The sequence below is a fragment of the Coturnix japonica genome, chromosome 1 (genome assembly GCF_054131305.1).
Source record: "Coturnix japonica strain WE chromosome 1, WE-NBRP24, whole genome shotgun sequence".
Lineage (NCBI taxonomy): Eukaryota > Metazoa > Chordata > Aves > Galliformes > Phasianidae > Coturnix > Coturnix japonica.
The window spans coordinates 72,841,883-72,864,996 of record NC_140663.1 but is presented as its reverse complement, the minus strand read 5'-3'; the positions used below and the strand labels follow the sequence as shown (position 1 = coordinate 72,864,996).

Sequence of the window (23,114 nt, the reverse complement as noted above, 5' to 3'; positions counted from 1 at the left end):
GTGACAGCTTTTTATTTATTTAAGTCACTAGAGGTACGACTTCAGTATGAAGTAGAAGATATAATTACTCCTGAACCGGAAATAATTCCTCAATTTCCAGATGCCTCCTCCCAGCTTCCTTCTTTAAAGAGCCTTTCAGGTAGTACCAACACCGTAGCATGCGAAGGAATGATGAAGGACAGTATCCCATGTCTTAGGTAAGTCTGCCATTGTTCAAAGCTTTTATCTTTCTGGCAAGCAGCCTTATCAGGAGTTCTAATGATCTGTCAACCAGCAAGAAAAGAACGTTAATTATATTATGTGACACAACTAAAAGGAACCAGAATAAGGAACAAACAAAAGAATTAAGGCAATGTAATTATCAAGGAATTTAATAGGCTGAAAGTAAGTTATGATGAAGATAAACTGTTGCAGTGAAGGTTTAACTAATTTTCCAGTATGATCTATGAGCAATTCTTCATCTCACATCCAGTTTTTAATGGAACACAGGTACCACAGAATAGGTCACTTTTTTTTTTTTACTTCACAAAAATACTTAAAGCTCCTTGATTAACAAGTATGCCACTAAAATAATAATCTATGAAAGAAGTATATGCATCTTATTATACATAGGGAAAGGAAACCGTGTTTATGCTCACAAGAGAACCTTAAATGTTTAGTACACACTGCTACTGTTTGGAGTAAATTAATATATTCTTATGCAGATAAATTATAGGTTTAAAGAGTTTCAGAACACAATTCCGTACAAAACTCCATAAATCAGAATTTTTTAAGAATTACAGTGCACAGCTGATAAAGATTGCTCTCATTTAGTGAATTAATTATTAATTCAGTTTAATTATTGATAAATATTTTAAATCTCAATTACTTCAAAAGCAGTTTAAATGAACATTGTCTGATTTGCAGATATTTTCATCAGTTCTGCTCCTGAAAATAGCATTAACGTTTAAAAGCAACATTGTGGCATCATCCATGCATAATTGACAATAGTTTTTGTTTTCCTGTACGTCTGTCTTCCTCATTCAGTTAGCAATTGAATCTCAGACATATGTTTAATCATTAATGTGAACCATTAAAATCAATAGAAGAGGCAGAGATAAGTTATTTAGGAAATCTCAGACACAGCCAGTTCCAACAGCCTCATTGCAGTCAGTCACTCACTACAGTAAAAATTTGTGGGTTTTTTTTTTTTCCAGTCTAATCTAACACCATGTCAGGTGTGTGGACCAGGAATGCTTGAAAAGATTGCCGGGTCCCATCATGGTCATGTTCAGAAGATACTCTGCATAACCAGTCAGCAAAGATCTCACCTCTACAATCCAATATTGCTTAGGTTATTTACAGCAGTACTATATGTAGAGAAGCACATACAGCAGAAATAATTATTTGCCAGTAACTGCAGTTTTTCTGTCTGTGTTGTCTATGTGTATATTGGCTAGCTACACTCCTTCCTCTTTTGATACTCAGTGTTTCTTTTTATCACATAGATATAAGATTATATGTGATAGCCTACCCTATAATAAATAAGATGTGTAATATGTACACTCTCAGTATTTATAGTTAACGCATCTCAAAGAATTGCTGTTCTTGCATAGTGTCTTCTATCAGTGCATCATCAAGTAAATTCTACCAGTCAAGAACATAAATAGACTTACAAAAGTATTCAGTTCTTACACCTTTGCTGTGTGCTGTGCAAGTCACTGAAATTGTCATAATAGAATATGAAAGGGTGTTAATATTTATATCAGATTTTATGTAGGAAGCAGTCATTCAAAATGGCTAGGTCATGTATGAGGTAATTATACTCCTAAGAAGAAAATAATAATTGTTTGCACTAGACAGATAAATAAATTGTCAAATCCAGAAGTTTTGGATACACAATAAAGATGCTTCATCTACCTATTCTTGCTGTACTTCAGAACAAGATAGTTCCAACAACACAGAAATGTCATGTTTGAGATTTTTCAGAGGAAAACATTCAGCTTTTCCATCTGAGTTGATTATTCATGCCAGTTTTTAAATGTACAAAGCAATGAAGCTGGTGAAGGGTCTGGAACACAAGTCTTGTGAGGAGTGGCTGAAGGAAATTGGATTGTTTAGTGTGGAGAAGAGGAGGTTTCTGGGAGACCTTATCATTCTATAATTACCTGAAAGGAACTTGTAGCAAAGTGGGGATCAACATTTCTCCCGAGTAACTAGTGATAGGATGAAAGGTATTGGCTTCAGATTGCGCCAGGGGATGTTCAGGTTGGGTATTAGGAAAAATTTATTCTCAAGAGTAGTGAGGTATTGGAACAGGCTGCCCAGGGAAGTGATGGAGTCACTGTCTCTGGAGATTTTCAAGAACTGTGTAAATGTGACACTGAGGGACATGGCTTAGTGGGCTTGGGTGATGGGTTGATGGTTGAACTCAGTGATCTTAGTTGTCTTTTCCACTCTTAATTGTGATTCTTTGGCATAGTACAAGAAAATACTTGGGAAAAAGAGAACAAAAGCAAAATTGTTAAGCAAAAATTGTTTTTATTAACCTCAATTGTTAACCTCACTTACATCTTCTCTATGATTCTCTATGACATCTATGATTCTCCAGAGTTTATCATTTAGGGAATGTTGAAATTTTCAGATTTATTTCTACAGCAGAAATTAAGGTCAGAACCTGGAGTTCTTTCAAATTATCCATGTTCTGATTGGAAAGCCTAGTCTCAGTGTGCGGATATATACACAATATGCTTCAATTGTGCATACTGCTGTGGTCTTAGTAATGGGTTCTGTTCCATTAATATTTTCTCAGGGAGACATTTGTTTTTCATGGCTCAGCCTGTTTATTTGTTTTTATTTTGCACCTCTTCTTAGTGTTAAGACTCGACCTGTGCGAATGCCTCCTGGATACCAAGCAGATCTTGTTATTCAGTTGGTGTGGGTGGATGGTGAGCCTCCACAGCAGATTACCAGTCTTGCTGTAAACTCTGCTTATGGACTGTAAGTAACTCAAAATGAAGGTACATTGATTTATTGTTTGTTGCACTAAATCTTGTACTTTCCAGCTAAATTTTGAAGTTCCCTAAAGGTATTTGAAGTCAGAGTAAAAATAATCAGAAGCTGCTGAAATCCTGACCATTGGGTAAAAATTATTTGAGTTTACATGATGAGTGTCATATGAGATGTTAAACTGTAATTTTTGCTATTATTTTTATACTATTCCTGTTTAATTGACTTGAATTGCTTTGTGTCATTCTGTCCATTCTTTCAAGTTAAGTCCAATTACCTTTCAAATCTGAAATTTTAGAAGTTATTGTGAAAGAATCACTGAAGTACATTTTATAAAACACGGTGATTGTGTATTAAATGTCATTATATCCTATTTTTATTGGAAATTGTCTTGTAAGAACAGCTTTTTTATGTGTGTGCTAATCTCTGCTAGCAAGAGCAGCAGAGATCTGAAATTGAAATGTGAACAAAGAACCTCCCAATACTAAATTCTGTATGGAACTGCAGGTGAGCATGTCTGCATAGATCTCTTCTTTGAACTCCATTTAATTGCAATTTTTTAATGTATTTTCTTATTGAGGATTGCCCAGATACATTGATTAGATTAGCTCTGCTGAAGAGATAAAATACATGAACCTTAATGAGTGTTAGGTGTCTGACTGTACCAATACTCTGTAAGTCAGCTGACAATTCAGAGACAATTACATTTGTCTGCATATATTTGTGCAAAGATGTTGTGTTTGAAGTTTGTTTTGTTAATTCTTTGGCCTGGGTTTCCAAATTGTTTCTGTTTATGAACTCCATAACCTTTTGGTCTACTGTTCTAGAGTTCATGTGTTACTTGTGTAAACTGTAGGGTTTTGCATTATTGCAATGCATTCTGCACAGAAGGTTAAAGGCAATAGTCTGCCTTCTGTAATGCCAGTTATCATGTTTCAGGACACAATTTTATCAATTCAGAATTACAGATCTGTAATTACAGAAAGTAAGCTTTGAGTCGTTTCTGAAGAAAATGTTGCTGCAGAATTAATAATACTAAATAATAAATTTTTTTTTGCATTACTTATATATTATAATATATAATTATTTATTACTCATATAATAATAATTATATATTACTCATATCTCTGAGGAACTTTTCTTCTTCTTTTTCTCAGAGTGGCATTTGGAAACTGCAATGGCTTGGCTGTTGTGGACTTCATGCAAAAGACCGTACTACTGAGCATGGGAACCCTCGAATTGTACGGATCAAGTGATCCATACCAGCGCCAGCCCCGTTCACCTCGCAAAAGCAAACAGTTTGCTGCAGGTAGGAATTAAAATATTGTGGTTATGAGCTTGAGATTCGTTGACTTTTTTTTGCCTGTGGCTTTTTATAGTGCTTTTGACATGCATGACTATCTGCCAGCCAATGGACAGAAGAAACCTGATGCACTTTAAGTACTGATACTTTTTCTCAGAAGCAAAAAGTTTCAGGAAGTTTATTATTTTGGGATGGAAGTCAGCAAGTAATTCCCTTCTCTGAGTCTCTAAAGATCACAAGTAGAGAAGTAAACTGCTTCTCTGGCAGTCTCTTGAAGTGTAGTCTTTGTAGTCTTTGTCTGCTATTTTCTTCCTGTTTTCAGTAAATTCCCTATGATATCCAAGACTTGATTGTTCTTTCTGCTAAGTGTTATTTGTTGTTAATTGAAAAGGTAGTCGTGATTGGGAAATAACATAATAACTGGGTATGTGCTATGTTGATAGCAAAACTAGCTCCAATCAGCCACTTTGTTTGCTCCTAATATAAATTTACTAGATCCACCTGTACCACGTCTTAAATTTGATGCCAAGAGGATCACGTTTGTAATTCATACCTATTATTATGCATTAAATGTTAGAAACATCAGTTCATCACCGCAGTTAAATTTTGCCAGATGTTTTAGATTGTCTAAAAAATTAACTTGTATGAGGGGAAAAAACAAAACCATTTAGCTCTGCATATTCCATAATAACATACTCGAGTCAGAGACAGTTATAAAATATAATTTATGTAGCTGCAGAAATTTAGAATTAGGTTTTAAAATATGTTTGGAAACGTTGACTGTTTATATATATATGTATATATATAACTATACATATTAAATCATAAAGGCAGGAGATTACAGTGATTGTATGACATCAGCAGATCCTGCATTAAATCATTAAATCCTATTTCTCCACTGAGTCAATATAATTTTTTTGTTTGTTTGTTTTCAGTATGATTGTATTTTTAATAAAAAGAAATATTTGGAGAATAAAAAGTAAGTCTTCAGGCCTACTTCCATCCCTGAAAGACCACTTATCTCACATTCTAGGCATGTAAGCATTGCAAGCTTAGTTCACATTGTGCCAAGTGCTAAGAATGTAAATTTGGAATAGTGGAGGAAAGAGGAGACAAGCAGCTTTAAGCTATCTTCAGCTTTCCTCTCTGGTTCAGTTAAGCTTACAGCATCTCCCAGTGTAATTTAGGCAGCCAAACATAGGCAACGTGATGCAGAGCTGTGTACAGAAAATAGAGGGTAACTGTTGTGAAAACAGTTATTATCAGCATTGCACCATGCAGGATTTCAATGTGTCAGGGACAATCTTGGCTCCTCCTTTAAGGCAGTATTCCAGTTGTGCTGCTAGAATGGTGTCTACTGGGTATATTCTGGGTGACTGCCAAGAAAGAATATGCTCTTCTAGATTGGTCATAGAAACTATGCATCTGAAAAATGATCCTCAGCTGCTTTCTCACCATCCATCCTACATCCGTTACTTTTTTGGTTATTTTTATTGTTATATCTCCCAATTGGAAGGTAAGCATCTGCTGAAATTTCTTCACCTTGGCTGTTCTAGATGCTGGTTATGGATATCACTTCCTTTCACTTTAGACTGTTTTTTCTCTCTTTCCTCTGCCTGCTGCTGATGCTGATGTACTGGCATGTTCCAAAGACAACTTTTGCATGCGTGGCCTGTCTAACTTTTATCCAGATTTAACGAAACGGATCCGTACTTCCTATCAGAGTAAGTTCTATAAAGGTTAGGCAAATAGAGTTATCATGATCAGACTATGCCTGACTTCAACCCATGTGTTTGTGCTTTGTAATGTGTTTCTTAAACACATTCAGCATGCATGCAATTTATTACATTTTGTAATGTCAACCATGCCTCATTTTGACAATTTTCTCTGTTACACAGATATTTCAGATCTGTTTTTCTCTTCCAAAACGATCAATGAGGAAGCCTCATTGACTAATATGGGACAAATCTCGCCTTAGAAATGAATTTTCAATAATGCTATGGTCTTGATGAGAGTATTTTCCTTTGGTTTTGTTTTCATTTCAGTGTACACCTACTTATATGAAGCATTTCTTGTTTTGCAATGGCACTGCCTGGTTATACTTTTTAATTAATTCTTCCCTATTCTCAGAAGAGCAATGCGGTTTAAAAATCTGCCAATTGGGTTGCATGCTATGGCATTTTAAATTTTAATCTTGGTTTGGTACTTGAATATTTGGCTTTGGGGAGCCATCCCGTGGCTCTGATCTTTAATGGGGAATATAAAGTGGGTATAAAAATACATACATCAAAGAGTTATGAAAATGAATGTTTTTTATATTTTAAAATTTGGAACTATAGTGATATGTAATTTAAATATTAGCATTCATCACTGCACAACGTGATGAACAAAGCTGTAATTAATTTTGCAAAAATGACTGTTAAACCAACAAGCTGTATGTATCGTAATTAACTGTAGTGCTTATATGTAATTAGGTCTCCAGGATGCCTCTTATTCATCTCTTTTTAAAGTGTTCTTTGCAGAACAACTGGATGGGCAGTTTTACATTGAATACTCAGTGCAGGCAAGATGAAGAAAGGGGTGACAATTGTTTTAGCTTTTGGTGTAAATACAGAACTGTATGGCTGTTGAAGTACATTTGTAAGCTCTCTAAAGAAATTACATTTCATCTCTCCAGATAGATTATTTAGCAACTAATTTCTGTGATTTAGTGTGATAGTACTTCATAAGAAGTAGTCTATTTAGTTAGAAGGTCAGTTAGAAATCTAGCAGCCCATGAAAAGGTCTGGTTTGAAATGTTTTATATTTTAATGGTCAGTCTTTCTAATTACAAGTCTATTAGAACTCAAGGGACAAACAGCAGTCAAAGGTTTATGAGTTTCCACAAAAACAACAACAGAAACCCCTACAAAAATATTAGTGAAGTCTAAGACCAGAAAGGACCAGTAAGTCCAACATGTTTGTCCACAGGTTTTAAGAGCTGAATATTTCTAATCTTGTTTCTACATTCAGCCATAAAAGCTTTCTGTATAGCTGAAGTCTGTGATTTTGACTCTTGTTCATAAGCACTATTAACTCTCTTTCCTCAAAAAGTGTTTTGTTTTGCCTTTGTCATTTGATACATATGTAGGAATATGCACTGATTGTCTGGTGCATCTTTCAGGTGATTAAGACCAAGAACAAGGCAAGAATGTGCTACCAAGTATAAAGATTCTTAGCTAGTGAGCAGAAGTTAAGAATATCTCCAACTCTCAAGTTGAGTTTTGCTACTTTTATGAGAGATAGGAGTTTTGAGCGTGTTATTGAGGGTGGATTTAGGATTATGTTCACTAGCTTATCCTTGTAAGGGACAATAATAGGAAAAGAAACTGCTCAAAACTTATACTATCAAGGTAAAAGCAGGAATAGGAATAGCTGTGATAATATAGGCAGCAGGTCTACAGTATTGAAGATTATATGAATGAAAATTGAAGTTAATGGGAAGGCATATCAGGAGTTGATTCAATTAAAGTAATGAGCTAGGAAGATAATTTCATGAAGGTCAGTTTGAGAAAATCAGACTAGTATTCACTGAAGCCAAAGAAAAGATTGTGTTGTGGTTTAACCGAGTAAGCAGATAAACACCTTACAGACATTTGCTCTCTTGACCACATCAGAATGGAATGGGAGGGAGAATCAGGGAAAAAGCAGAACTCATAGGCTGAGATAAAAAATATTTAGTAAGATGGAAAAGAAAGAAATAACAAGAATGATAATATGTATGCAAAACAAGTGATGTGCGAAACAATTGCTTGCTGCCTTCTGACCAATGCCCAGCCAGTCCCCAAGCAGCTGCTACCACCTCCAACAACTCCCCTCAGTTTTATAGTTTATTTTCACGTGCAGTCATGTGGTATGGAATATCCCTTCAGCCAGGTTAGGTGAGCTCTCCTGGTTCTGTTCCCTCCCAGCTCCTTGTGCCCCCAGTCCCCTTGCTGGCAGGACAGCATGAGAAGCTGACAAACTGAAACATCCTTGGCTCTGTACAGCACTGCTCAGCAACAACTGAAACATTATCAACCTTGTTTTTTCCCAAAGCCAAAATGGCATTACATCAGACACTCTGAAGATAATCAGCTCTGTCCTAGCTTAAACAAGGACAGATTATCAATGAGCAGTATACTTTTGTTAGTCATTTTGAAGGTAATTTTCTGCAAGAAACGGTTTGATTTTGCACCCAGTCTCTGTATCCAGAATTAGCTTTATATTCCAAGAAAGGAAGCAGTACTATGGGTTAAAGTGTCAGGCAAGAGAATGGTACTGTTTATTATTTTGAAGTAGCAATGAAAGAGAAGATTTCAGGAAAGAAAGGAAAAAAGGAAAAAAAAAAAAAAAAAGGAAAAAGAAAAAAAGATTATACTAGCAGTATTAAGTAGTTCTGGACACTGGTGAGTAAAGTTTAGAAAGATGGGAATTCTACTTGAAGATGAGTAGATGTTAAACAAAGAAGAGGTGTGTTTGTGTATCCTTAGGGTAACACGAGATGACCCTGGAGAGATAAAGGGTTGATGTTTCAGTCTGAGGTGTCTTTCAACTGAAGGAGTGGAAAAAAACATGAAGCAGGGGAAAGAGGCAAAGATAAGAGATTTGCCAAGGGAAAGACATGATCAACAATGACAAGGTCATCTGATATATGAAGCTCAGTGATGGAATTGTTACAAAATGTAGCCAATCATCTGTTGAGAACTTGATATGGGTGGACTATACTTGTGTGAAGCAAACTCAAAAGGGCCCAGAATGAACTTAGAGCCTTAAGGCAGCACTTTCAGTGGGTTGGGAGGTGGAAATGGGAAGGGAGAAGCAAGGTTTGAAAAGGCAGCAAAGGAAATGTAGTAGATTCTAGACATACTGTAATGAGAGAGGCTGGAAATGTAAACACTTCTTGTGTTTGGTGGCTCCATTCTTTCTTTTTTTTAACATCTGCTGGCAGCTGTCTTCACTTGTAGCAAGACTACATGCCAAAATAGTGGTGCTGAACTACGGTGGAGGAACGTTGGCTTTTTTTCCTTAACCAGTCAAAATTAAGTTGTATGTGTTTTTGCCCAGGAGTAGATGGCGTCTATTTTTATATTAAAATGAATATATTTCATGTATCTAGAGCGATTGTACCTGCAGCGGAACATAAAACTACAAACTTAATAAATCAGTTTGATCTCCTAGTAGAAGTTCATGCCATCAATAGAAATTCATATCATCTGTCAGTAAAACAAGAAAATAGTCTTTATGAGGAATCCAAAGAGGCAGCAGGTTAAAATTGTGCTTATCCGTTGAAAAATAGTCTTCAGAATTCATAGTTTTCACTGAGAAATATCTTTTCCTCCTTCAGGCCTGCCCTTTGAGAGAATGAGAGCAGAAGTAACCTTGTTGCTAAAGGAAGACACAGAACACTGCGTTATGAGTCATTACTTATCAGTAATTAACACTTAAAGTGACACCTGTCAACATAGCAGAAGCTAATCTGGGTTGAGTTTAAAGTTAGCATCTATGCTCTGAACAAGCTGCCTTTTCCAAAGAATGCATTATATTTAAATATAAAAGAAACAGCATGATAATTCAGTGTAGAGACTTATGAATTAAAATGATACTGAGCTTACTTATCGGTTTGTGAATATTTATGAGAATTTGTTTACAGTTTATTAAATTATAACAAAAAATGTGATGGCTTGGATGCCTTCAGTAAATTGGAAGTCTGAATCATGTAATCAGAGATTCAAATTATAAAATTATTTTAAATTACTATTATTTCAAAGAAGCTGTTATTCTGTATGTAGACATTATGTTTTCAGTCCCTTAATAAAATTTTTGTTTCTTTGATAAAGAAAAATGGAAATCACAATAAATTTTGAAAAGTATCCATGAGTTGTCTTTAAAACTACTGTATGCCTCAGAAGGTGTAATGTATTGCAGGTTTTTATGTTTATAATTTCTTTGAAGCAAAATAATTTGCATCTTCTGACAGGTGTCTGTTTCAATTCCCAAAATCAGTAACTTGCATTTAGTTTCCTGCCATGTTCTTCTTACTGTAGTCGGACTCAAAATTTGCTGATTTTAGCAAAAATATCTTGGGACAGAGATTGGGCCTAGAGAACTTAAAAGCAGGAAGTGAAAGTGTTTCTTAATACAACATCAGTAGGTGTTGTAGCCTCTCAAGGATCATCAAGAATGGAAATACATATGAGAAATTATTGAAATGGTTTCCTTAAAAAGGGAATTAGAAAATAAGCACTAGTACAAAGGAGAGCTTTCTTATCTCAAGAGAATCTCCAATGTTTAATGGGATCAAAGAGCAATAAAAATTGAGACACGTGTGTATTCCTTTCAGTGAATGATTACAGATTATGCAACGTGTTGTAACATCTTCATCTTCTCTCTTAGCTTACATGAGTTTAGAGATTACAGAGTCCTAAGATTTTCTTTCCTGGTTAGGCAAAATGGCAGGTAGAAAATGGTTGGGAGGAGAAAGTGGTTTGTGTCCCAGAGAAAGAAGGCCATTTGACAAAAAAGGAAGGCAAAGAGATGAATTCAGATTTTTACTGCTTTGTCATGAAGCATTAGTTAGGAGACAAAAAGTTAGTTCTTCTCAGTTTTTCCATCCTTCCTTCCCATTTTGACATTATGTACTAAAAAGTACAAAAAGTTAAAAGAATCCCAACTGTATCACATTATTAGAACTGCACTTCTTTGTACTATCAGTGTTTCTGGTCCAGTGATTTTGAGCAACCTGAACTAGTAGTAAATGTCCCTGTTCATAGCAGGGGAGCTGGACTAGGTGACCTTTAAAGGTTCCTTCTAACTCAGATGATTTTAAGACTCTATTGTTAATTCAACAAGGTTAAAAAAAAACTTTGGATAGATAGGCAGATGATAAGTAGAACTCGGTGTTTCTAAGCAAGGAAGATTGATTCCAGGGGAAGATTTGCAAGTAATAGTACTTAAGCAAATCTAAGCATTCAAGACTAAGCATGCTTTTGAAGGACACATAAGTCCCCACACTAAAATTAAGAGCGATCTGTATAAAAGTGCACGTTCATCATTCTAAAATGCCATAACATCAAATGCTTTTTAAACTTTTGCCAAACATACAGAGATTGTGGTCTTCTCAAAGTGGATGTTCTTTTTCTTTCAGAACAGTGGTGTGATTTGGTGCTTTTCCTGCATAAGTCAGTGGCACCGGTGTACCTTGAGCTCTAACACTGATTCTGTAAACTCCCAAAAAATTACTTTATAATCAGAAGCAAAATCTTACCTGGGATTTGGCAATGGGGGTTGAAAGTTAATGATCCTTGAGGTCCCTTCCAGCTCAAGTCATTCCATGATTATAACTGTAGCCAAGAGTAACTGTAAAGAATTTAGAGTGATTTCATTAATCATAACACCATAGCCATAGTGTCAGGTTTTAGGAATCTCCAGTACCGCATTTGGAAAGGAATCAGTGTTCATTATTCCATTTTATGTTTCTATGCCTTACAAAAACACTCAATGGTCAGCCCATGGTAAAGGACAGCAAGAGCTCAAACGTGCCCAATCTGTTCTAAAGATAGGTTTTAGGTTGATCACAGACACAAGCTCATGCTTAAGCACTTTAAGCTAGGATTACATTACTTGCTGTTCTGCTCCGTTGTAGACTGCTGCAGATGAGTTCCTCACAATTTTTTTAAAATGATATGTAAGGTGTCTTGTCTGAAAAACTCCTTGTTATATTCAGACAATACCATCACCTCTGTGCTCTTTAAAATGAGCAGTCTTCTGTCAGTGCATCTAAAAGATTCTAGCATTGTAGTGATGATACTCTTTTATTCACTTTCTTCTTTTACAAGTATTCACTCTTTTTTTCCTTCTTCCCCATGTCCCCTCACCCCATTTTATGGTTTCTGCTGTGCATTCTGCAGCACATGAAAGTGTAGAGCTGATTCCACATCTCTTGAACAGGGAAAATTTATTTTCTTATGAATCACAAACATTTAAATTTTAAACTACATTTACTTGATTTCACTCACAAAGTATAGAGACTCTGTCTACCCTGAGGCACTTGGAAAACAAATCTGAGTTAACAAGAGGTGTGATTTTTGAAGTAGACCTAAATTTCTGTAGGGACAGCCTGATAACCACAGTTATTCTGAAATAGGTATTGCCCTCACGTTTCACGCTGTTCCTTTCTCCACTATGACTTTGAAGTGCAGAATATCATCAACCGAGAAAGCTGAAGCATGCCCTGTTAGATTGTAACTTAACTTTTTAACTCCGTTTTTTCAGGCCTGACTGAACTCAGTGACAGTCCAGTTTCCCTGGAGCTAGAGCGTTGCAAGTCTCCCACTTCAGGTAAAGGTGATTGGCTTCTCTTCCTGCAGTCTGTATAAGCCATTCATGTCATGCATCACTGTATTTCATTAATCCCTAAGAAGTGAAGTGTATAATCGCAGATCCAAATAGAAGAATTTTCTGGAGAAGTGCTTGTTATGTAGTACAATGAAGTCCAAAATCTGTTCATTTAAAGAAAAGTTATTAGTGTGTGGGGCATCTTGAAGTGAAGAGTATGTAAACCCTGGAGCTGATACAGTACGGGCATACCTTTTATCTCACACAAACTCATCACTTTTGTCAGAGTATAGTTTCTCTGTTCACTAAAAGGCTTTGTATTTTAATAGGGAGTCCCTATGACTGTGTGTCAAAACATAAAATTGTTTGAAAGGAACCACTTGGTGCTTCAGTGCTGTAACTTGCAGTGGAAACATAACCTTAAACAAAAACTGTTAGTTTATCATTTTGACCCTGCCCTGAAATCCTGAAATTTAAGTATTTACAAAGGTTTCTAGTCTTACCTGTAGTTCTTCAGAATGTGGAGTTCAGCACATTCCTGGAGACTTTTTCTGCCATGTGCCTGGTCTGCACTGATCTCTTTTAATGTGAGTCTGGTGTCTTAAACTTAGTTGCTTAGAACTGTTTTCTAATAGTTGACTTATATGTGTGATAGAAAATAAGCACATGTAGCTTTGATACATTAATTTTTTTTAAGGTGTGCATAGCATGGTTCTTTACCTTCTAGGCTGGTAAATATTGGTAGATACCTTTCTTTCTTTAGTTATGGTAAAAATTTCTCAGAAATGTGCCATTCAAATCCTTTATTATTTCACATATTTTGTTCTAATGGGACACTGTCACCTCAAACGTAACAGAGTATTTAGTAACCTACAAAAATCTAAAGCCAAAAAAATGTTCATATGACACGTGAAGAACTAAAATAAAATCAGTTGTACATTTCCTTTTGTTGTTGCAACGCAATTGCTGCAGACATGAGATATCTTAGTGCTAAGACAGAATTGATAAAGCTGTAGGGGCTCAGACTCTTGAGGTTGGCTCAGAAACTTGTTATAAGGAGCTTTTTTTTTAAAGTGATGACACAGTAAAATTAGGCCATTTATTTTGTGGGCCACAGGGATCCATCCTTTCAGGCCTCTCTCCAGAAACGGGGTACAAATTCTCTTTTTTACTGAAAACTAAGAGATTACTGATGCGGCAAACGTATGTGCATGTGATTACTTTTATGGTAATGAGTGAAGTCCATAGCATCTGATGTTTTCTGCAGTTAAAATTGATTTTTCCCTTTGTGATTGATCAATAATACCAAACTCATACACAATTTTATTAATTTGCTCTGCAGTTAATTCTGCTTTTCAGTTCTGGAGGACATGCAGCAAGGAAAAATGTGTAACTTACGAATGTTCCCTGTTTTAGCCTTTTGAGTTCTTCAAGCTATATTTGATTATTTAAATTTTTGCAAAATTAATTGCTGTTTATAGAAATTACTTTTGCCATGACTGACATTAAGTACTTATTAAGCACACATCTTGTAAAACTGGATAAAATTCAGACTAAACATCTAGGGAAACCAACCTCAAAACTGTGACCACCAAGCATCTGGGAGTAGTACTACCTTGTGCTTCTGCACACATCCTCACAACCACATTGTTTTTGCACTGACTAGTATTTCTCCCATCATATGATAAAACCGGTTGATATGTATGATATTGGATTCACTTGACAGGGTCCTTTTATCTTCCAGTCTTGCTTTTGATATCTTTAAGTTTGTGGTATGCAAACAGTGTAATGGAAGTGTGCTATACTCTTAGAATCCCATAATGTCTTTGTAAAACCAGCCACCATGTATCTCTACTAAAGATAGACTAAGACTCAGTCCTTCAGAAAGTTAGCAAAAACAGAAAAGACTACATCACCAGCTGATAGGATTGATTTATTGCAATTCTTTGCAGTTAGCAGGCCATATCAGTCAGATCTTCATTGTCAGTGGAGCTCATGCTAGCTGCTGACCTTGAGTATGTGCAATGCATACACAGATTATATACAGCTGGAAGACAATAGTCTACATGACAAACACCATACTCTTGCTGGCATGCAGGGGAGCAGCTTGATCATTTGTTCCATCACAACAGGAATAATATGGGGAACTACACTGCACTGACTCAAGTGCAAAGCAGTCTTCAGGAAGGATCGCTCTAGCATTCTAATTGCTGGTGTAGATACAAACAATTTCACTTCTGAGAGTGCTGTTAGTAACTTGGTCTGATTTCACTTCCAGCTGGGCCCCTAGAACAGTGCTGATGAAGGCTTTCTCAAGAACTTAAACAGTCTCTTGCCTCTTCGTATCTTGGTTGGATCCTGAATATTGCTTAGTCTACCTGGGCTATCTGGCCATCTTTGTTTTCCTGAAAAACCTGTGTTGACTCTAACATCCTACTACTTGTTGATATTTTAACCTCTAACTGAGGTTCTGCGATAAGAGCCAGTGTCACATCCAGTAATTCAGTTTTGTTTCTCTATTCTGCCAAGTCAAAATTAGACATTTGTGTTCTTCTGCTGATGTGAGTGTTAGAGCACTGAGCAAAAGACATAATGCTGAAAATTAATCCTAATTGTATTTGCAGGGCTGTTTTCTAGTTCAGAACAAATCAAACTTCTTTCATTAGGCAATACTTTAAACCTGTTCAATAAGGCTGTCTTTTCAGGTTTTCCTCCTGTACAATTTGGGAAAGTGTGGCTTTGCAGAGAAAAGTGAAAAAATAACACTTTTCAGTCTAGAACATGAAATTGATCACATTGCCATACAGGACCACTAGCAAGTGAGGAAATAATCAGACTTTCACATGAAGTGTGATAGACAGAGGAAAAGAATGGTCTTTCTTAAACACTGTTATCTTCTTTTAGTTAAATTACCATTGAATAATGCATTTCCAATACTGTACTGGAAGACAAGGAGTTAACAGACCCATTTCTAAAGCTCTTCTTATTTGTGAATATCTAAGAGGTGGCAGTTTCCACTGTAAGTAAATATATAGCGAATATAACAGTATATGTACAGAGTAACACTTCTAAAAGTGGCAAAATGAGGAACGCTTGTCTTTATGAAGTATTTCATGTGCACGATGATGCAGTACAACATGTCATGTAGTGGTATCTGGTTGGCTTTAAAAAAAATCTCAGACCATATCACAGAAAGTGGAAATGAGCTTTTTTTGGACCATCAGAATACCTTGTTCTTACTCATGCATACCATATTCTTTCAATGGAGAACATCAAGCATTTTGATTGTTATTTGCGATTTTCAGTTCAATTGATAAGGCTTTGTACTCCCTTAATTCCATGATGGATTCAGGGGGTTTAGTGTTTCTAAAATACAATTTTTAAAAACTCTCTGAGGCCTCTTAAGCCCTTACAGTGTAAATGATTATCCAGTGCTGGAGTTGATTACTGTATAGTGTATTACAAAACAGTACCCACCGGAATAAACATGAGCTTTGTTATTATCATCAAATAAAAAAGACTTATTCAGGGGCTTTTAGAAATGCAGTTTTACTGTTCCTTGTTTCTTTTAGCCATTTTGCATTTCAGCATGTAGCTGAGAACACAGTGAGCACAAGGAGGTATATCTTTGAGAGGCCATTTCACATAATCGCCCATTCCACCTTACACAATATAGACTTATTTCAAGGATTAGAAAGAAAGAATTTAATTGGTCCGTGTCTGGAAGAGCAACTTCTGAAATCTGAGTTTTGAAACAAAAATGTATTTGTGTTTGTTCTTAAGAAATCACCTGCATATTAGTGGCTCATATCCAGGAGGCTATTTTGAAAGTAAAATCTCTGTTTTCTTATGTTGGCCCACAGCATCAGAGTCAGATGTTGGTGGTATGGCAGTAGAGGTTGAACTCTACTTCCATTGCATTTTGTTGCTGTGTGACAGATGGCAGCAGAGGGGTAGTCTGACAGAATGGTGTCTAGCATGGGAGTGTGTGTGTAGCAAAGGTGTGTAATCAAATTCTTCCATGCTGAAAAAATGGCACCCAGTGACATTTGCTGACTCTTGCTGAATGTTTGTGGTGACCAAACAGTGGATGTCAACACAATGAGGCTGTAGGTTGTGTGTTTCAGCAGTAGCAACATGCTCATTGCAGGCAAAAGAGCATTGCTAATGGTGGTAACTAGATTCAAGAAGAGTATTTTGTAACTGAGAATGTTCTCTGTCAAATACTGTTATTGTGCTCTTTGTATCCATTGTAGTTTCCATATAAATAAATAGGAGGCATTACTTTTGTAGCAGCCTACGTATGTTTAAGACTATAATGCTTAGAGAAGGCTGTGTAAAGACTTCACAGCTGATTTCTTTGAGCTTTGGAACAGGTTCTTAAGGCAAGATTATTGGTTCTTATGACTTCCAAGTGCTATTATCTTGATCAACAGATGAGGCCCGTACCATGCCAACTTCCTGTTTTCCTACACTACTTGCTTTTTATATAACTTGGTTTCAAGAATAATACTATGAAGTTTTTAATAGTCACTCCTTCTCAACTTTTGTGTAATGACAAAGTAGATGAAGAGGTTTGGTTCCATTTGGAAATTTCTTGCGCACAAGAATACATGCAGTTTAAAACATTGTGTGTGTGAAAACAGTGTAATTTTTCTTGAAACATGATTATAAGTAACAGTTCCAACGTAACCATTTCTACTTAGTTACATTACATTAAAAAGAATGTTGATTAGTTAGAAGTTGTTGAAGAGATCCTAGACTGAGCATAGGGCACATTTTATCACTTTTCTGTTGTTTCTGATCAGACAAACTAATGCTTACTTAAGTTCTCAAGGAAGGATATGTCAGAGATTAGCAGGGAGCAGTATGACTGATGAGAGGCAGCCTGAGTGTTTGAAGGACCTGAGCTCACTGCCCATAGCCCAGCTCATCAGATTTTTGCTCCCTTTCTTTTCCAGCTACAGTCCTTACAGCATCCTCTGCCTGTTAGTTTACAGCATTCAGTATAGTATGCCTTTTTGGTCTGGGAGCAGCTGCAGGAGCTCACAAATTGAGTTCAGGGGAATCAGAAGGTTTACTTCCTTTGTACCTCCTGTGTGAACCTGCACACAGATAATTGGGAGCTATTTCTGCGATCTCCCAGTTCATACATACATGACACAGTTTGAAAATAGCTTTGTAAAGTTTTGAGAAAAAGACAGTTTGTGAAAAAGAATTCTGTTATACAAGAATAGCTGTAGTACTGAAATATAACACCTTAAATCACCTGTTTATTAAGCCCAAAGCCTTCATGATGACAGCACTAATGAGGTTCCATTAATGTTAAATGTGGTTAGGTTTTATACTTCTTAAAACAGCCTGATTTAGACTGTGATCCTTGCGACCTTCCCTAGGAATTAGAAATCCTTTTTGGGGAGGCTGGTTGGGCAAGGTGTTGTCAGTTCCTGAAAACAAAAGGAGATTGTATTGCAAGTGCATTTTTTTTCCTGTATAGCAAGGCACTGGTTTTGTGAAGTAACCTCTGTTCTCGGTGTGAAAGTATATTACAGCTCTCCAGATGAATGGAATGCTTTGAAAAGGCTCTTCTGAAAATTTGCTTGGCTTTTGTATTAGTGCCTAAAATGGATACACAAGCCAAACACTTGGTGTCCAAATCAGAGATTTTCCACATAGTATCATTAGGAATGTTTACTTATGTGTTGGATTGATCCGAACTGATTTCCTCGCGTAGCTTTAAAGCATCCAGTTAAAGTGACACCCAGAAATGGATTGGCTTCTGTTGATATCAAAAGGTTGCTCAGGAGTCAGAAAGGCTCCTCAACTCTTCTCCAGGGGACAAACAAAAAAAAATCCTAGGTGACATATGATATTTTCATCTGCCGAATTGCAGGTTCTGTAGTTTATGACATTGCCAGATTCTTTCAGGGGCTCTGTTGACTTGAAATGGTAAGTGGCTGTTCTGGGCATCCTTCTGACCTAAAAGCTTATTAAATAGAAATTACAGAGGACTTGTTCCTTACATTCCTGTGTCCCAGTGTTCCTGTCACTGTCATACTTACTATGTGGGACTTGTGGTTTTTTTAATTTATTTTTATTTAGAAATATAATAATTAGCTATTAAATACTTCATTGTTATCTACCAATGACAGACAGTATGGGTAAAGGGCAGAAGGCAGAAAACAATGTGAACAAACTGAATGAAGACAAAATAAAAGAGCCGTATTGGAAATGAAGTCTTCTGAGTAAACAATAAAAGATTTCTTAAGGCATTCTTTTAACAAATTTAATACTTTTTGACTGCTACAAGACATGCTTCATTTCAGCTCTCTGGTGTTCATTGTTTTAAAATGTGCTCATGTGTAAGGAAATGAAAACATTTTTGAACAGAAGCAAAATAATAGTTTTGATTTGTATTCAAAACACAACAGATAATTAAATCTTCAGCAAACTGAGTGCAATATTTTGATGTCTGAATAATGGTACATTTTATCCTGAAGCTGCTGTATTTCGTTTCTGTTCAATGTCTTCTTTTCTGTAAGTCTATACAATGTTGTGTTTTGTCTCCATTACCACCACGATGTGCCCTCTCTTTTTCAAATGATATCTTGAGTACGATCTCATCAGAACTCATAATTTCACTGTGCCCTCTTAAATAAGTTAATTTCCAGGTGTTTAAATATTTGTGATATGCTGTATAACCAGCATTTGCAATATCTGCCTTTTTTTTTTAATCATTCTTGTCATCTCAAGGTAAGATATTGCAGCGCACAGCCAAATCTATGTATAGAACCATTCGTTTATTGAGAGCTGGAGTAATGTTTTTTCAATGAGTTTTTTGTCTAGTTACATTGAATGGTGTACATGACAATATTTAAACCATTATTCTGTTTTATGTGCTGATTTAAAAATATGTGTGCTACAAACTTTCAGCATGATGTTGACCAGAAGGTGGCATGTTGTTTTCCCTCGCTCCTTTTTCTTTGTTAATTATTAACAACTGCCTTTCTCCTTTTTCTGTTGTTTCAGTTAAAGGATCAAGAAAGTTAAGTCTGCCAACAGATCTTAAGACTGATCTTGGTACGGTAGGCGAAAGCCAGCAGCTTTAAACTTTCCTTACATTCATTGGCAAGGCATTTTACCAACTGATCCATAGATAACACAATAACCTTGGAGGCTGTGTTTGAAAAGGCTTTCTAAAAACCACCTATTAACCCATACAGTTCTGTTGGCAGCTCTCAGCATTTTGGTTGTTTAATATTCATTTATTTCATGTGGATACATTTTGCTAATTGTTACACACCACGTGTGTAATATTTTTTGATGAAGTGGCTCCTGAACCTCTGACACATGTGAACCATTATAACTGATTGTCAGCAATGTTGATCTCTGCCTATAACGGTCACTGCATGCGCTAGTCTGTTTTCTTTATTTGATGTACCAATTCTGTGCCACAGCAGTAATAGGGCAGTTGAAAGTATGTATTTTATGGTTTTTGAGCTTTGGAGAAGTAGATCAGAAACCAGTCATTTGTGTCTCATGACTTACCTCAGCCAACTGTTATGTGCACAATTAGTCATAACATTTTTCTTGGTTCTTTTTTAATGTTTCACTAGAAATGCCTATTGTAAATGAAAGCAGAAATTTCACCCCAGGAAACTTAAAATGAAAATTTAAGATCTTGCATAACCTTATAAAAATATGTGGGGCAGATCATGCCCTCTTAAATATGCGTGTAAGGAGAATCGTTCCTGGCATTTGGGGTAGAATGTATGATTCATGCGAACATTTTTATAATTATTTTTCATATTCTCAGTGTCAAGGAGTCCTTTCTAGTTTTGCTCTCATGGGAGGTTTCTCATGTAAGTTGACTGAAAAATAAATGTGTACCAATGCCTCATTACCCCAAATGTCCCTTTAGAGATAGAAACTGAAGTTGGATGATATTCTTGCAAAATGCAACTGAACTTAATTTCTGTCACTGGGAATGTTGTGCAAGTATAAACCAATGTACCTCTGTTCCCCAAGGCAAAAGTTAGGGGAATAAATATGCCTTCAACATTATAAATGACTGAGGAATGTAGAAAATCACTAATAGCTCCTGACAAAGAATAAGTAAATAAAGGCTGCAGACTCATTGGGAAATTAAGTACAGATTGTGCAGATCACAGTGTACAGATGAAATAAGTTGAAATGATCATTAACAACAATGTTTGAGAAACTAGGATTGTAGGAAAACATCCAAAAAATGGAGTGGAAAATTATAAAACTAATACTCCATATGGGTAAAAAGAGTAATGCAGGCATCTATAGACATTTAAAATTACTTTTACCACTAAGTAAGTGGGCAGTTATTATGAATGAAGGTGAATACATGGAGCATTTAAATAGTTCTAGAGTAGTTTACTGTATACTGTAGAAATCAATATTAGTATTCTATTCTGTACATTATCTTGAGACAGATAACTTTCACATGTCAGAGAAAATAAAATGCCTTACCTACAGTTTTCTTACAATCCTACTGGACAATATTGTAAGCACTGTCCATATTATATTAAGAAAAAATGAAGGCATTTTTATTTAAAAAAGAAAAAGAAAAAGAAAAAACCCTGCCCAACTCCTCACAGTTCTGTTCCTCAGCATGGCATCATATGATATGGGACATCCCTTTGCTCAGTTTGGGTCAGCTGTACTGGTTGTGTCCTCTCCTATCTCCTTGTGCACTCCACTCCCTTTGCTGGCAGGGCAATACCATAAGCTGTAAAGTCTTTGACTTAGTGTAAACACTGCCCAACAGCTAAAACAACATATTCATCCTAAATCTAAAATACAGCACCACACCAGCTACCGGGAAGAAAATTAACTCTATCCCAGCTGAAGCCAAGACAAGAGAGAATACATGAATCTGTGTTTTCAAAACAGTCCTGTTCCTACCTTTCCTCTAATTACCTGTACTCACTATTTTTGAATAATGTTGAACAAGTTCAACTTGAACTGAAAATAAGTCTAAGAAGGTCATTTTCAATGTTCTGCAGGTGTTGGAAAAAATATTCTTACAGGCCAAGAGGTATTACCAAATTTTCACCTTAATGCTAAGTTTGCTGTTTATAGTTGTTATTACTGCAGTTACTGGACAATAGATTGCTAAGAATGAACCCTGTGGAAGTGTCATTCAATGCATAAACTGGCAGGTACTCATGACAAATCAGCTGAAGGAGTGTTTTTAAAAAGAGAAAGAAAGAAAACAAAAAAGCTTCTTTCTGTTCTGCTTTTTCACTACCTTAGAAGGGCAGAAGATTCCTGTAAAAGATTGCAATCATTAAAACTGCACTGTAGATAGCATAGTTTACAACTGGCTGGAAAACTTTATGCATTTCTTTATTTATTTTTATGTAAGGAGCTAAATTTAAATGAGAGTTCCTGGAAAAGGTGATGAATAATGTCTGCATTTCAGTTATTTCTCTGCCAAATGTCCTAGCTGTGCTAGTAGAGCTCTTAGGGATTATTTATCCACCACTGGCTGTGGCCTGAGACTGTACCATAATCTTAATGTTCTGGGGATAACAAGGCTGTCTGGCCTATGCTTGTATTTCAGGTACTCAAGTCACCACTTTCAAATGGTAAGATGGATTATGCATCTATTCCATATGCTCTGGCTTGCAGGTTTTCATAGAGTGCTGATATACATCACCTGCTCTCAGCACTGACTGCAGTTAATTGGGGAATACGTTATCATCTGGCAGCTTACAGTTTTGCTCCCTTCTTAGGGTCTGGCTTGTGTAGTGTCCTTGCTTTCACTTTGCTTTGAATTAAAATAGAAGAAGTTAAATCTGTTTTGGGTAGAGGTGCTACCACTGCTGGCAATTTGTTAGGGAGTCGTTTGCATGTATTTAAAGGAATAATGTTTAAGCCTATGACTGACAGTGTCTTTTTAAGCCTTGTCATAGTTTTCATTATGTAAAAGTATGTTGGGACTCCATTTTGACATTCGTATGACTGGGAACTTAGTTGTATACAGTATCTTTTTATTTCGATGTAGAGATTAATACCTGTTGTGGCTGAGGAATTTGTTGTTTATGGATACCATATTTCCACAGAAATATGAGAACATACCATATATGGTGAGACCTTACAACTTCTCAATAGCTTTAGCTATTGAGTATTATACTGTATTATACTGTAAGTCATTGTAGCCCAAATGTTTATTTGTGTTGGCCAGAAGGAAGATTGCTATTGCATATACTGTACAACTTCCCTGTTATCCTTCAGTATTTAAAGGGAGCTTATAAACAAGATGGAGACCACCTTTTACAACATCTGACAGTGCTAGAATAGGGGGAATGGTTTGAAACTAAAAGAAGGGAAATTCTTTACTCAGGAAATGACGAGGCACTGGCACGGGCTGCCTAGAGAAGCTGCGGATGCCATTCATCCGCCATTCATGGAGTTATTAAAATCCTGGTTGGTT

At 36.2% G+C, this 23,114-nt stretch overlaps 1 protein-coding gene across 12 annotated transcripts in view; it reads left to right on the top strand.

Moving 5' to 3' along the window:
• STXBP5L (syntaxin binding protein 5L) overlaps positions 1-23,114 on the top strand; it is a 158,818-nt gene that overhangs the window by 104,619 nt on the left and 31,085 nt on the right. For 2 of the 12 annotated variants that reach the window (XM_032447299.2, XM_032447294.2), the window contains exons 16-21: positions 25-197; positions 2,854-2,979; positions 4,146-4,297; positions 5,944-6,015; positions 12,584-12,649; positions 19,676-19,726. In XM_032447299.2, the coding sequence (XP_032303190.1) occupies positions 25-197; positions 2,854-2,979; positions 4,146-4,297; positions 5,944-6,015; positions 12,584-12,649; positions 19,676-19,726 (640 nt within the window). The remainder of the gene's footprint in view (positions 1-24; positions 198-2,853; positions 2,980-4,145; positions 4,298-5,943; positions 6,016-12,583; positions 12,650-19,675; positions 19,727-23,114) is intronic. The other 10 variants (XM_085524604.1, XM_032447298.2, XM_085524595.1 and 7 more) reach the window with 5 other exon arrangements.